This window comes from Gavialis gangeticus, unplaced genomic scaffold (genome assembly GCF_001723915.1).
Source record: "Gavialis gangeticus isolate Ggan-Ray unplaced genomic scaffold, GavGan_comp1, whole genome shotgun sequence".
Classification (NCBI taxonomy): domain Eukaryota; kingdom Metazoa; phylum Chordata; order Crocodylia; family Gavialidae; genus Gavialis; species Gavialis gangeticus.
The window spans coordinates 143,288,441-143,304,389 of NW_017728992.1; the positions used below are offsets into that span (position 1 = coordinate 143,288,441).

Below are 15,949 nucleotides of genomic sequence, written 5' to 3' on the forward strand. Positions count from 1 at the left end.
GCTCTCTGTAGCAAGAGAGTAAAGATATTTTCCCTGTTCTTGATTGCTGCCCTTCAGATATTTGAAGACTGCTATCACTTCTCCTTTTAATCACTTTTTCGATAAGCTGAACATGCCTATTTTTTTCAACCTCTTCAGATATAAATCGTCTTCCAAGCCCTTTATCATTTTTGTTGCCTGGACCCTTTTTTTCTTTTCCGCATCCTTTTTAAACTGTAAAGCCCAGCAATGCACACAATACTGTGGATGGGGCTTACCAGTGCTGAGTAAAGAGGTACTATCATCTCCTATACTGTGCACCTAATGCTTCTATTTTGGAAACTAGCACAGTTTTTTTTGTTTGTTTGTTTGTTTTAATAGCGTAGGGAACTGTGGCAGTTTAGATATTATAAGGACCTGCTTCAATATATGAGTTGAACACTTTTTGTGAAAAGAAGCAAGCATTTTACAAATGATTCTCTTACGCTCACATATACCTCCAAACTCTACTTAAGCACCATTGTGACAAAAAGGAGCTGACAATAGGGTATGGAGTAATAACACTGAAATGCCACCAGAGCATCCTTCCCTATTCCTTTGCCATCTTGGAGCAGCAGTATTTTCTCTACTTCTCATGGTATGATTGCATCTCAACCTCTCTTCAGAACTTGTCTCATCTGGTTCTAAATCAACATGGTTTCTCAACCCAGCTCAGCTACCCTCTCTATACAGTGGCGTGTGTACCATCCCTCATTTCCTTCCCCTCTGTGTCACTGACCTGTATCACTTTTCTACTTTGTTGCAAACTTTTAGGGAGGTACTGTTTCTTACTACATTCATGTTCGCATTTAGTCTGCTGCAGCAGGATTAAATGCACTTAGTTTCTGGAGATGGAGATTTTGGTTCTAATCCTATTGATACCTCCGATCACTTTTGGACAAATAGGCTTTGGTTTGCTGGCTGAATCAGCCCTGACCTTAATTGAAAAGTTTTACTAGATATAAAAAAAACCCCCTGTGGGTTGACAACTGTGTTACCTACTTGCCTTTACAGTCTATACAAGTATTCCTTTGGAATACAAACAAGTAAAGGTGAATACAGTGAAATGGTTTGAGATGATTGTATTCATTTTCAGTAGTGATATTCCCTACAACTGGTTAAAATTTAAGGCCAGAGATAATTTTTTCTACTCATTTTTTTCTTACAGAAAAATGAATTTTCAGCTAAAAAAACCTTACTGCAGATTCTTTTCATAAAAAATGTGATCTTTTGTTCAAGGCCTAATGAAAGAAAAATAATAAACACTACTTGCTTTAGCTTTTAGTTTGCATTTTACAATACATGATAATTAAATTAATGCAAAGAACCTCAGAAATTCTGGAATGCAATTTATATGAATACTCTTTAATTAACTCTGTATATCAATACCAGAACATATTTAATAGAAATAGCAAACTTACTGGGATGATTCCTGTGGACTTTTTCTTCAACCTCTGATGCATTTGACACGTGCCAGGATTCTTTACTCATAATACATCTTTTGTTCTATCTTATCTCTCTTTCCCCTAATGCTGTAGGAACTAGAGGTCAAAGGCAAAGACACCTTGGCAGCCCCCATTCACTCAGAGACTGAGCTGGAAAAATAGGCTAAATCTGATTTATTTATTCCAATGAACTAGGTTTGCAAGCTGACATTGCCCAAAAGTTTAGAAGCAGAAGCTAAGCAAATTAACTACGTTTCATCCCATAGGGCATGGGATGCATTCCCTGGAGCCTTGCAGTACTCAGAAGCACAGAAAAATAGGTAGATATTTCCGTTGATTTTGAAGTGAAAGGGATTCTTGTAATGCAGCAGTATGACCTAAAGGGCGCAGGACGTCACCCAGGGATGAACAGCAGGCCACTGGGTCCAGCCTGCTGATTTAAGTGGGCCAGAATGAAAACAGGATTTGATCAGCAAAGGTGCATGTAGGTGCCCAGATGCTTTTAAGTAAGCTCCTCAGGGACTTTGTTAGCTCATTGTCCACCCGTCCTGGACCCTCAGCACATCCAAGTTCTTAGCTCCTAGCACCCTGCTAACCAATCCCCTGAGTCTATTAAAGTCAGCTTTCTTTAAAGTTTAGCACCTGTGCCCTGCTGGGTATAATGCTCACCCTTCACTGGATAGTGATTTGAATCAATTGGTGATCACTGTCCTCTAAGTTGCCTTGAATCCGCAGGTCCCCCACCAGGTCCTCCCCTGTGGCCAACACCAAGTTGAGCAAGGCATTGCCTCTGGTGGGACACTTTACCTCCTGTGTTAGGTGGAGGTCCTGAATACAGGTTAAGAACCTGTGAGAGTGGTTAGACCTAGCTGACTGTTCCTCCAAGCATATGTCTGGGTAGTTAAGGTCCCCCATGATGACCATATCTCTAGACCCCACAGCCTCTTCGAGCTGCTTGGAAAATTCCTGGTCTAGTTCATCATCTTGTTGCAGCAGCCTGTAGTAGACCCCCACCACAAGATCCCTTTCACCCCAAGTCCCTCGGAACCTAACCTGCAGAGTCTCTGCTTGACCACCCTCTGACCCTAATTTGATTAGGGAAGATGTGTACTCTTCTTTGACATAAAGAGCAACTCCCCCACCTTTTTTCCCTACTCTATCTCTCCTATACCATCTATAACTCTTTATTCCAACCAACCAGTCATGAGAAGAGTCCCACCAGGTTTCAGTTAGTTCCACTAGGTCAAAGTTGTTGCTTGCTAGCAAGTGCTCTAGATCCTCCTGCTTGTTTCTCATGCTTCTGGCATTTGTGTATATACACCTAATTCCTCTGGTGGATGTTCCTGGTCCCCCCTTAAAGTGCTGTCTAATAGGATCTTTGCTACATACCTGGGCTGATCTTGTGGGTGTCTCTTGGTTCAGTGTTCTGTGGGTCACTCCATACTCAATCTCCCATTCCCTTGATGAACCTAGTCTTCAGTTTTCAAATAATAAACTAGGATTTTTTACACCTGTTTTCATAATTCAATATTTGGAAAGTCATCCCTGCACTTAAATATTCATGTAGAACTGTTACAACACACAATGAATGGAGAGAAGACATTTTAATCTCTACAGAGAACCTATCAGGCCACTCACCAGATGAGCTTGGAATTTCACTTGCAGGATAAATGTAGTACTAGGTAAACTGACGATATTTCTCAGCTCAAGAATGGGAGGCTTCATTTTCAATTTTGTTGTATGTTGTGGTTTTTTACAATAATCTTACATCTAGTTCAGACACTAATCCTAATAAAACATCATTGACTTATGTGTATTCCATGTGCTTTTTGTGGGATTTTCATGGGTTTCTTAAGTGTCAAAACAGGCCCTTTATATACATTTATTTATTTTTGCCTTAGCACCAGTCTGCCAGCACCTTTTCACCTAGTTTTCACGATGACACCAACTCATTTTCAGACCCACTGTTTTGGAGGATGCAGTCCTTCTGATAGAGTAGTGGGCCTATACTTCATTGGCACATGGACAACTATCCTGAACAAGATAAAGGTTGTGGCCACCATAGTTTATTCATCCTATTAAACTAAGGTTTAACTTTTTAATCAACTGTAACTATGAAGAATGATGAAGGGTTTTGCAGTCTATGTGTTGCCTTTCATGGCTATGGACAATATCTATAAGGCTTACAAGCATGGGTTCAAAATGTATTCTATCTATTACAGTTGAAAGTAAATTTGGGTCCCTAATAAGTTTAATTCTGTTCTATGCTTCTTAAGACACTGAGAAACAGTGAATGCAAAAGGTGGGGGGGTATGGATCTACCTTCTCCTTGAAACTTTTTTGTGACTCGCTCTTAAGGCTCAGATGAAGATGTATCACAGAAGTAGATTTATTAATGGATTTTCTGGACTTGGACAAAGTGAAAAAAAAATCTTGCTTTAATGCTTAAGTCCACTTACATTCCTAATAAGTGAGCAGATCTCCTGCTAAGTGTAAACCTATTCCACTTTGCTCAAATCCCAGGAAAGCCATCAGCACTTTTACTCATGTAATAATATGCCTTCATCTTAGCCCTAAGATGAAATCACCAAAATGTGCCAGGGACCACCAGCGTTTAATATTCACAATTATCTGGGGACTTGGGCATTTCTATTTTTAAAGTCTCATTATCAATAGAGTCAATATTAGATATTCCATCTTCGTGACTATCATCAATGTCAAGCTAACCAATCTAAATGTTCTGAGGTACTCTTTTACGGTCTTTTCAAATACTGGGATAAGAATAGCTGCTAGTATATCCTCTGGAATTTCCCTGTCTCACAACATACGTTAAAATTTCATATCAGAGACCCTGGCAGACTTTCATCTAACTTATTTAACTTCTTTGCATGATATATTTGGTAAGTTATAGTTCTATTCTGCCACCTATCATTATATTACTGGATTCCATGTAAAATCAGTATAAAAGATAGGTTCCTAATGGTTTTCATGGAGTCTCTGGGTCTTCTCTCTTTTGTCAGTTTAACTTTGTATGGGATAACTTATGGATTTTTATTGATATTGTTTTTATTATTGGGATGTTTCTGTTGGTATAAGGGATATCAGTGTTGAGAAGCTGATTCTTACAGTGGAAACCTTTTTTTTCCCCTTTTTCACAGAAAAGATCATAATGTTTACTACAAATTGTGAGAAACTATGTTCACTCATCTTCCTCTTGGAGTTTGTTCAACAACTAAAAACTCCCCCATCAAAAAATATTGGTTCCTACTTCTCATACATTATGCGGTGAACTCCATTGTCACAGAGAAATACAGCTGTCATGGTTGTTCAGGGATAAATATATGGTCTCTCAAGTAGGTGCAGCTTGAACTACTAACACAACCTTGTTGACTTAAATAGTCTCTGAGGCACATGGACATAAGTTCACATCCCATGGAATACATTACGCAAGGCTTTCTTCACTTCCCTGTTTCTCAGAGTATAGATGAAAGGATTTAGCAATGGTGTCACAATTGTGTTCAGGATATTCACTATTTTGGTCAGCTCCAATGAACTCTGGGCAGAAGGCTTGACAAAAAGAAAAATGGTGGAGCCATACCATATAATCACAACAGCAAGATGGGAAGAACAAGTGGAAAAGGCTTTTTGTTGTCCTTTGGCCGAAGGGATTCTCAGTATGGTAGTGATGATATAGATGTATGAAAGTAGAGTAATCACACATGAGCCAAGGATAACAATCACTGAGATAATGAAAGCTGCTGTCTCAACTGTGTGTATATCGGTGCAAGACAGGACTATCCAGGAATCTATGTTGCAAACAAAATGGTTAATGACATTAAGGCCACAGAAAGACAGCCTGCTGATCAGAAATGTTGGTATTAAGATAACCATAAAACCACACACCCAACAGGCAATGGCCATCTGAGTAGACAAGGTGTTGTTCATAATGGAGCTATAGCGCAGTGGATAGCATATGGCCAAATAGCGATCATAGGCCATGACAGCCAAGAGGAAATATTCTGTGCAGCCAAAGGAGAACATGAAGTACATCTGCAGGAGGCAGCTGGGGAAGGAGAGGGTTCTGCTTTTCCCTAGAAAAATTGCAAGGGTCTTGGGAACAGAAGCTGTTGTGTACCATATTTCTAGGAAAGAGAGGTTGCAGAGAAAAAAGTACATGGGGGTGTGGAGGTGATGGTTGGTCATTACAAGGGTTATGATAGCCACATTCCCAATGACTGTCAGGATGTACATAAGAAGAAAGAGCAGGAACATGGAGATCTGCAAAGAGTGGGATCCAGGGAAGCCCAAGAGAACAAATTCCATCACCGTGCTTTCATTTGATTTTCCCATTTGTTCCTTTTACCTGCTGAAATCCATGAAGTCAAGAGACAGGAATTACTAGAGTTGACACTCTATTGTTTCCTGGTCAGCTAAGGGGTCATTCCTGGTCTTTGCCCACAGAAATTCTATCCCTAGAAAGCTAGGGCAAATCTATATATATGCAGGCCAGCAAAGAATGAGGGAGAGGATCTTTTGGGAGTCTCACTATTGTATCTTTTGTCTAATGACGCTGAATGGTTGGGGCATTCAGCTAGGAAGCCGGGTACCTAGGTTTTAAGGCTTCTTACGCAGAAAGGATTGGGTTTGTGGATTGGGGTTTCTGACCTCCAAGGATAGCACTCTCAGCACAAATCAGACATTATGAAATACCTTCTCTGGCACACCTTTTGAAACTGAGTCACTAATATAATCATTTAAGAGAACAACAGCAAACAAAAAGATAGACGGGAAAGTTTCTGCCTCCAGAAAAGCAGAAGCCCAGGTTAGAAACTAGGCTTTTCTTTCTCAAAGTCAGCAGTCACTTTGCTGACCCATGCACCTCTGACTTAACTGTGTGCCCTCTCTTCCATCTAGTGTCTCCAACATGCTTTGTGCCCATGGCTGCCCAGTGGACCAGTTCAGACTGAGTGCCAGAAAAGGCAGGGCAAAGTTACTCTACAGAAAGCAGCCCACCAGCCTAAATTCATCAGTAGGAAAATAATTACACTTTATGTCATTAGACCAGATATCAGTCACTGTTTTCAGATTATGATCTCATGACACTAGTACAAACTTATTACTGTCTGCAAGTATAACAGATTGAAGCAAGGGAGCATAATCCACCTCCTATGTCTTTGCTTTGTTGAATTCCTAGGGCCAATAGAAATGAAAATTAGTGCACATTTTCTCCTTCATAATTCCACTTGGGAGTCTGACTAGCTATGGGAAGCAAATATGAGGGAGATGGGAATGATTTACATTTTCACTGCTTGAAAAGTTCCCTTACTTTGTTAGAACTCATACGTTGTATATGAAATCACGTACTATTAATGAACTAAGCAAGTAATCTTGTGGTGCTATAACTAGTTTGAAAAAATGCAGGGTTACATTGGTGACAAAAAAGAATACAAGCAACATGGACATTTACTGTTATATAAAAAGGCACTACAAAACAGCCTGGAAGGAAACCAATATCTTAGATAATGTACTCACTTTTTGATGGGTTTCCTGTGCACTAATATTTAGATTAGACAAAAGCCTTTTTTGTGGAAGAGCTATTGTAGCACAGATTTGGGGCTCAAACTGGTTTCTAGTTAACAGAGATCTGGAGTCAGTGCCAGTGCAAAATGGAGAAGCACACTATCCCACCACAGCTACCGTAGGGGTCTCACATTTTCTGCTGGATATTCTCACCACTCTCGGAGACACGGACAGGAAGAAAATGATCTTGGGTCTAGCTCAATATGATGGTGCTTCTTCCTTCCCTCCTGTTCTTCCCTGTCTACCCCTCACTTCTCTTTCCTCTTCCCTCTCTCTCTTCCTCATCTCCCTAATTAGTAATTTGTCTTTTTTTATTGTTTAGCATCTTTACTCATTCTCTTTTTCTCTGCCTCTCTTTCTCTCTCTCGTTCCAAGCTAATAAAGGCTCCTCCAATATTGCATCATGACAAATACCAGAGTTTAGGGAAGACTGGGTTATTTCATCACTTCACAAACTTCTCTTGGGATTCAACCTCCAAAGAACCTCCTTGCAATGCTTAAAATCTACACAGGGTGTTTCCTGGGAAGGCACCAAAAGCCCAAATGGCTAGAGTCAGGAAGAATGATTTATGCTCCTTTGTGGCAGTATTGTCAAACCATACATTCAACTTCACACATTTAGCTCCAACTAAACTTCTGTTAATTCTCAGATTTTCTCACTCTTCCCCCTCCTTCTCCCCACTCCTAAATTGTACCTAAACCCCATGGAAATGAATGGGAAAAATTCCAAAGATATCAGTTTGCCTTGGATTGTTTCTTTGAACTGTCAGAGGAGCTCCTTCTATCAGCATGATGCAGGTATCAAGTCAGCATACATCACTATATTTACTGCAAAGTATAGGTGTGCACATGTAGACGTGTGCCTGTACTGCACGATAATTTCGGTTACTGTACAGTTAATGCCCAGGTGTAGATGTGCCCACTGTGTATTTCTTTCCCTGGATAATCCGTTATTTTGATGTTTGATGGTCTGACTTTTGGCCTCCATATTCACAGGAAAATTGGACTAGAAAGGGTCTCACAAGGTCATCTTGACTAGTTTTCTGCTCAGGGCAGGATAATCCCTAACAAAAACCATCCCAGCCAAGTGCCTGTCTAATCTACTCTTGAAAATTTCCAGAGATGGAGTCTTTACAACTTGTCTAGGTATCTTGTTCACATGCTTAACCACCCTCATAGTCAGAAAGTTCTGCCTGGTGGGAAAGACATGGCAAAATCATGACATGTTTGTGCTGAAGACAGACCCCAACAGAGTTGCCCCTCCTCCAAACTGGATCTTCAGTACATGGGCCCATCTCAAATCATGGCACAGATCAACCTTGTGGCTTCTTGGCAGCAGCTGCCTAACTCAATGAAAGTTTCTCCTGTCTTCTATGATTTTTTTATTAAAAACCCTACCTGGAAAACCTGTCCCCAGGTCACCCCACTCTCCCACTCCCTCCTGTGTTCAGCCAAATATGGTTAAGCAAATCCCTGACAGTTAAAAAAAATGTGGTAAACTCCTCTATTTTACTGATTGGGAAAGTTATGGACCAATAGATCAGTCATGGGAACCAGCTGAGAATGTGAATGCCTCCAAGATGGTCCAAGCCTTCCACTGTATCGACCTGGAAAAGCCTATCCCAAAGGCACATAGAAGACTCTCTAGGAATTTAATAAGACAAGCCACAGCTGGGCAGACCCAGTACCAGGCCTATATGGCTTGGTCAATTTTTACTTCTATAAGGTTGCTGGTGACAGAAATGGACTGGATTTTGTAAGACAGAAGGACCTTCCCAGTCCTAAGTTCCTAGTATTATCATCTTCACTAGCCCAGAAAAAAGATAATTGTGTGGTCACAAGGAATTTTGTTTCTGTTATTTCATAGGTACAAGTTATTGACTTTGGAATCATGACATTGTTTTAGCACAACTACTTCTTATTGGGGGGCGGGATTACATATCTGAGGTCTGATTCATTTTAGTATAGCTGTAATAAGAATAAACACATGCTGAACAATATGTGTCCACAAACACTAGTTCCCAATCATTTTGAATTTGCTTGTTGGAGATGATGCTCTGCTATTTTATACTGTTTAGGATTATCAAATCAAAGCAAATCAGTGCTTGTAAGCAAGGATGCTAGAAACCTCCCCATTGGGAGCCAGCAGTCCTCACAGCTTCTGCGGCTACCTGCAAAGGGGAAGGAGCCAGCACACAGGGAAACTGCCAAGATGGTGGCTGACCCCTCCTCCCTCTACTGCTGATTGGCTGAGAGGGCTGCTTATCATGTGGTCCTGCCCCACTCTGTCTATCAGTGGTGAAAGGTGGGGCCTCATGAATGGCAGCCTTCTTAGGCAATCAGTGTTGTTGTGGGAGGCTGGGGGTTCAACATGAAAAAACAGATTTTTATTGGCAAATTCTAGGAGGTTTTTAGTATGGAGAACTAGGATCCCTGCTTATGAATTTACTCACAGACATATTGGTAGAAATCATGGCTAGTGACATGAAAAAACAAAATAAAACACAACAAAAATAAGAGTTACCCTCTCATGCATCAGAATTTAAATAATAATGATTCCAGTATAGGGGCAGATTCATTTCTTACTTATGCTGGCATGGGCAGATACAGACTTTTGAAAAAGGAATTTGCAGATGGTGATATACATCATAAGGTATAAAACAGCTCATCTTTTTCTCCCGTTAAAAATAAATTAGAATCTTTACTAATATGCTAGGTGCAAAGGGCTGTATTATTCAATTAAAGATTGAAGCAAAAACAAATATAACTTCATTGGAATGAGTTAAAATAATTTGCAGGTCTGTGAAATAGTAGCTTCATTACCAAGACAAGATAACAGACAGCAAAACTGCAGAACAAAGACTAGCTTTATTGGTGAAACATCAAGAGAATTACAAAGAAGAGAAGGGCATTGACTTCTATAGGTTGAAGAGTTTGGAAGAGATCAGATAGATTATATTGAGTCATGATGTCAATGGATTCTATCAGCCCTGCCTGATTAGAAATACTGCTACCACTGCCAGCCAGCTGGTTTTAAAGTTTGGGTGGAGCAGGAACCAAAGAGACGGTGCAAGTGTACCAGTGGGCTTGCCCTGGATCTGCCCCTATACACTGGTATGAATCAGAAATATCCCACTCCCTCAATAACAAGAGTCATCTCTGTGTGACATAATTAACACTTGACTGGGTGCATCTATATGTTTTATTAATGTGCTTTAAGCTTATCACACAATGAAATAAGGTGCAGTAAGCTTTCCTTGGAGCATGTCTATGTGTGTGCCCATCAGGAGCAAATTTGTTCACTACAGGAGCAGTTCAGTGCAAGGCTACTGCTGTACTGCTCCCATATAACAGCCAAGAGGAGCTCCAGACTCCCCTGGGTGCCAGCCAAGGGCTAGCAGGGAGCACCAGGGTCAGGCTGGGATGGGGCGGGGGGCAAGAAAAGCTTTCCCACTTCCAGAAAAGCTTCTTCCTAACCCCATACCCTGATCAGTAGGGGCAGGGGCTGGGAAACACTCCCCTACCCCAGACAGCAGCCTACCTCCCAGCCCTGCACCCCAATTGAAAGGTCAGGGTGTGGGACAAGGAGGCAGCTGCCCAGGGGAGGAGGCAATTGCCGTGTGCCCTCCTGCCTGGGATGATTGGCAACAGTTTGATCCTGGTCAGCTGTCTACATGTGTGCTATGGTGCAGTAGCTACTGCAAGGTGAATCTACTATCTACAGGTACTAGCCAACCTCACAGTAGACTAATTTACTGCACAGTAAATGCTGCACACATGTAGATGGTGATGCTTTACTTTGCAGGAGATTAGTCTAATGCTCAATAAAGCATTACTGAGTAGATCTTGTGGTCTGAAAAGAGTTAGGGCTGCTGCTGCTTGTCCCCAGGAAACGTTCATGTCTGCATACGCTGGCATGTAGCATGTTGCCCCAGCTGGGCTTGGGGAGGCTGGAGACAGCACTTGGGCAGGCCCCAGAAGCCTTACTTGGGGTCCTGAGTGTCTCTGAGGGCTGTAGCCACAGCAGTCCAGCAGCATGTAGCCTGGCCTGGCAGCTGGAACATGGCTTTGGCCAGCCAGCCTTCAGTTTCTGGCAGCACACACTGTCACCACATATGCCACCCCATTTTTTTTAAGGCATGGATTTTTTTGACTCCAAGATCTCCCAGTGTCAAATCCTCCCCCCTCACCACAAATTAGCAGCACTGGGAATGCTGGCATGTGTGGTGCCGCAGATGGGTTTGCAGCACCGCATACCACATCCTTGCTCATCTGGACATGCCCACTATGAACTAAATTTGGGTGGCTGAAATATGGCCCATAGTCCATATCTGGCCCAGAAAGCCATGTCATCTGGGGCTCCCACTGACATGCAGTGGCAGTGTTAGTTGCCATGGCTCCCAAAGCCTGTGAGACTAGATGAGTTGGAAACAACTGAACTGGATACTATTTTACTTTACATGTCTAGGCAGTGTGTAAATAGCCACATATCTGATGTTTTAGGCACTTATATGCAGTTTGGGATTGTATTTCCATATTTGGTGAAATTACCCTGAGGGTATACTAGCCAAAAATAAAATAGAGGTGCAGGAGTGTTTATCCATCATTTCTTGTCATAAAAAATGATTGGTGCATTTAGTGGGCAGGAGATTTAGTTGAAGAGGTGGGCTACAAAGATGTTGGGGTAATGCCCATACTATGACTTGATAATAAATCATTTTGCTGGGAAACAGGTTCAAACTCCCTCCAGGTAACAGTAGCCTGAAACAAAGATCTGCTGCTCCCTGGATGAGTGCTATACATATTAGGTTACTGGGCCTACAAGAAGGGAGGGTCTTCGTCCTTATCTGCCTAGTACCCATTAGTTATGCTTTTTCCCACCTAAAATTTTGGGACTTGCTTAGCTTTATGCATTTTGTCAATGCTGACTATATCACACAGCCTTGCATTAGGGCTGTGTGAATTTTGCCAGCGTTTTCCTTTCAACACTGTTTCCACTCATTTCAAGCTTGAAACAGTGAAAACAAAATGAAACAAAAGGCTTCAAAACAGCCTCAAAATGAAATGAGGTTAGTTGAATTGTTTTGAAAGTTTCAAAATGTTTCAAGTTTTTAAGCTGGGCTTCCTTGCAGGGAAACAGAAAGTAAGGAGAGGGAGGGGGAAGATAGTGGAAGAACTGCTCTGATATTGACTGTGTAGCTGGCCAGTGACTGTTATCTTTTCCTGAGGTCCTCTCCAATCCCAGTGCTCTGGGGGAAGGATAGAAAAACACCATAAAAAGCAACATTGTTTGAACTGAGCTCTTTCTGCCTTGGGGTCAGTTACTGAGCTGTGTCTTCCAGCAGCTCAGAAGCATCAAACAACAAGGGTATCATTTCCTAATTGCTAGCCTGTTCCTAGCAAGTGGGAATCATTAATAACTTTTGATTTCTATACCCTTTTATTTTATTATTATATTAATTCCTTTCAATTTATTCCTCCCCAAAAATCCTCTTTTTTGCTAGTCTATTTTGATTCTTTTCCCCCAGAAAAGAAATCTGGGATTTCTCTCACAGTGTGCATTCCATTCACTGTGCAGGAAAACACAGCATATATTGCATATTATTATATAGAATTTATTCAGAAACACATATTACATACATTTATATATTTTTTACATAATACATACATACATTACTTAAATACACATACTTATACAATTATCTTCATATATTACATAAATCAGATTATATTACAGAAGAACACATGATTTTCCAGCACATCAAGGCAAAGACATTATGAAACATCATGAAGTTGTCGGGGAACAGCAGTCCCAAGTTCATGGTGGGCCGAGGGTTTTGGTACGGAACAGGAGGGATTAGCGGCGAGGAGTCAGAGCGGTTCGGGACTCGTGCGGTTTCAAGTAAAGTAGATTTTATTTACTTACACTTACGGAGCATAGGCAAAGAAGCTTGCTTGTTCAGTTACAGTATAAAACAACGAACAATGAGAGGGGTCTGTTGGTCCTTGGGGTTCTTGAGCCAAGCCCTTGCTTTCCAGCCTGGAGGCTAGGTGCGGCTGCCTGACTCAATAGTCCCAGGACTAGTCAACAGCTCATAAATGGGATAACAAACAACGAACTGTAATGCAATGAGAGTCCAATGCGGATGAGAACCAGTTGAGAAAGATGCCATAGTCAGTGCTGGAACGAGGTAAAGAGGCCAAGGTCAGTGGTCGATGCAGGTCGGGTTGGTCAAATTGTGGTCGGTGTCAAAGCCAGAAGTGGGTTCGGTAACAAAGGAATCAGTACGGAGACAAAGAGGAACAAGCGTGAAACCGCAGCTGTGAGGAGACCAGTGGAGCTCTGGTAGCGAACCAGGGCTCTAAGCCTGAAGGCTCTCCTGAGGAGCAGTCCCTGCAATAGCAGCCTCTTCTCTCAGGTCAGGTCTGGTCTCCCCCCCCTTGGGCGGAGGCTCAAAAGCCTTTTAAGACAACCAGGTGGCCAATCAGGTTGCTTTCCTCATAGAATTTTCTAGTCTAATTATGTCATGCTCTTGCAAGGTTGAGCATGCGCATTGTAACAAGAGCTTGACTGACAACCCAGGGGTTGCGCAGGGGGCACATGCTGGGCACGCTTATCAGCCGCTGGGGATTTTCAAAAGGCGCAGGGTTGTCTGCGCATGTTCTGACTTAACCCTGTGTTACCCAGCATACACTCAGAACTTGGTTTGGACAGAAGTGTGTTGGAAAGGCAGCTGGCAAGCCTTCATGTAGGGGTGGAAGAGGGGAAACTTTAAGTTTCCCCTTCCCCCCAAACTGAGACACAGCCTTTTTCCTACAACAAGCCACCCCCATTTCACTTCACATGCTGAACCTTCTGATGCTAGAGGAAGACCTGGAGCTGGATCTGAGTGCCCTAGCAATGGAAATTCTGGGAAAGGAGGGGGATTCAGCTGAGTTTCAGCTGAGTTCAATACCCCTCAAGTTTCCCCTAGAGCCAGGTCTCCTTCCCCAAAAGACACTTCGGAGGAGTTTTAGGTAGAGGCTGTGAAGGCAAGTGGCTCAGCTGAGTACACTCCTGTTGCTGTGCCTCTGGCTGCTGAGGAGAAGGAAAAGGCAGTATCCACACATGTACCCACACCCCAGAAACAAACGGGTAGTGTGATCTGGGATCATTTTATGCTGGCACATGGTTCCACATATATTATCTGCCTGCACTGCCAAATCAAAACCAGCCAGGAAAAGAGAAACAAACAAACAAACAAACAAACAACACATGAGCATCACGGGGATGCTGATACATCTCCACAGGCAGCACCCCCTTGCCCTTGCTCCTGGAACCTGGAACCATTGGGAGCATGCCCCAAAATAAGTCCCTGTCTTGCTCCAAAGCATCTGTCCCCCCAAAGCAGAAGAAGGCCACCCCAGAACAGTGGGGGAAAGGCAGACAGAAAGTGGGGCACATTGCAAAGGTGAGCGAGATCACCCAGCCCATTGGGGAGATGCTTGCTGTGGATGGTCAGCCCTTTTCCTTAGTTGAAAGGCCAGGGTTCAGGTGGCTCATAGCACTTGTGACCTCATCATACCAAGTGCCTGCATGCATCACCTTCTGCAGGACAGTGGTGCCCTTCCTGTATGGGGCATGAAGGGAGTACTTGAGGGAGGAGCTGAGCAAAGTAGGTGGCCTTACCCTTCACCTTGGACATCTGGAGCAGCAGGAGTGGAGATAATGCAATAATGCATACCTCTCCCTCACAGGGCGCTGGTGTGATCAGTCAGGCTGTCAGTGGGCTTTGTTTTAAGCCGAGGTCATGGATTAATCCCACACAACAACAGAGATCATGGGGGCCGTGTACTGCTTGGTGCAAGTGTGGCTCATTGGGCAGGGCGAGCTAACCTGCAGGTTCGTGGTCACCGACAATGGGGCCAATATGGCCAAGGTGGTCCATGATGCCAACTTTGTTGGGATCTGCTGTGTGACACACACATTCCACCTCATTGTTGGGGACACCTTGGAAGGGGACAGACCTACCAGTGACAGTGCCAGCACCACCAGCAAGCTCATTTCCAAATGCAGGAAGGTGGCAAGCTACTTCAACTGTAGCATCAAGAGGGGCAAGATGCTGCAGGACAGACAGGCAGAGCTGAACATCCAGCAGCACAAAATCATGCTGGATGCGGAGACTCAATGGAACTCCACATACCTGATGCTCATGAGGCTGGTGGAACAACAGAAGGTCATCTGTGACACGGTCTTGGTCAGGGAGATTAGGATCAGAACCCCACTTAACAGAGCTGAATGGGGTACCGTCTCCCAGATCTTGGTTGTCCTCAGGCCACAAAGACCCTCAGTACTGGTGATGCCCTCCTTAGCCAAGTGAGTCCTGTAGTGAGGGAACTTCAGAGCCAAATGGAGAAGTTCCAGGGGATCAATGTTCCTGGCTGGGGCAAGCCGTTGTCACCAAACATGCAGGCACTGGTGAGGTGGCTGAAGGAGGGCATCAGGAAATGGCTTGATCCCTTTTGGTCCAGTATGGTCCATGTGCTGGCTGCCATGTTGACCTGAGGGTGAAGGGGAGTGTACGCAGCAGCCAAAGCATAAATCAGCCAACAGAGGTACTGCTGGGGAGAGTCAGGGAGGCAGAAGGGCAGAGGCGGGGAGATGTGGAAGAGGGGGATCCACTGTCCCATGCCAGCATGCCATCCACCAACCAGTTTCCTCCTCCACCACAGGTGCTGCCAATGCGGGCCAAGGGCATGGCTTCCATGGTGGGCTCCAGAGGTACCAGACCCCATCATCAGGCAAGTAGCACTCAGGCCTTGGTGACTGCCTATCTTGCTGAGGGCACAGAGCTGCTTCTGCGTGACCCTCTGGCCTACTGAGCAAGCCACAGCCACTTGTGTGTGTGTGTGTGTGTGTGTGTGTG

At 43.4% G+C, this 15,949-nt stretch overlaps 1 protein-coding gene across 1 annotated transcript; it reads right to left on the bottom strand.

Moving 5' to 3' along the window:
• Window positions 1–4,886: 4,886 nt before the first annotated feature.
• On the bottom strand, window positions 4,887–5,813 carry LOC109298888 (olfactory receptor 6F1-like). The gene has a single exon (XM_019519240.1). The coding sequence runs from the start codon at window positions 5,811–5,813 to the stop codon at window positions 4,887–4,889; it is 927 nt and encodes a 308-aa protein (XP_019374785.1).
• Window positions 5,814–15,949: the final 10,136 nt, after the last annotated feature.

What these genes read in the sequence shown, in the direction of transcription:
- LOC109298888 (XM_019519240.1), bottom strand. Translation starts at nt 5,813, where the DNA reads ATGGGAAAATCAAATGAAAGCACGGTGATGGAATTTGTTCTCTTGGGC.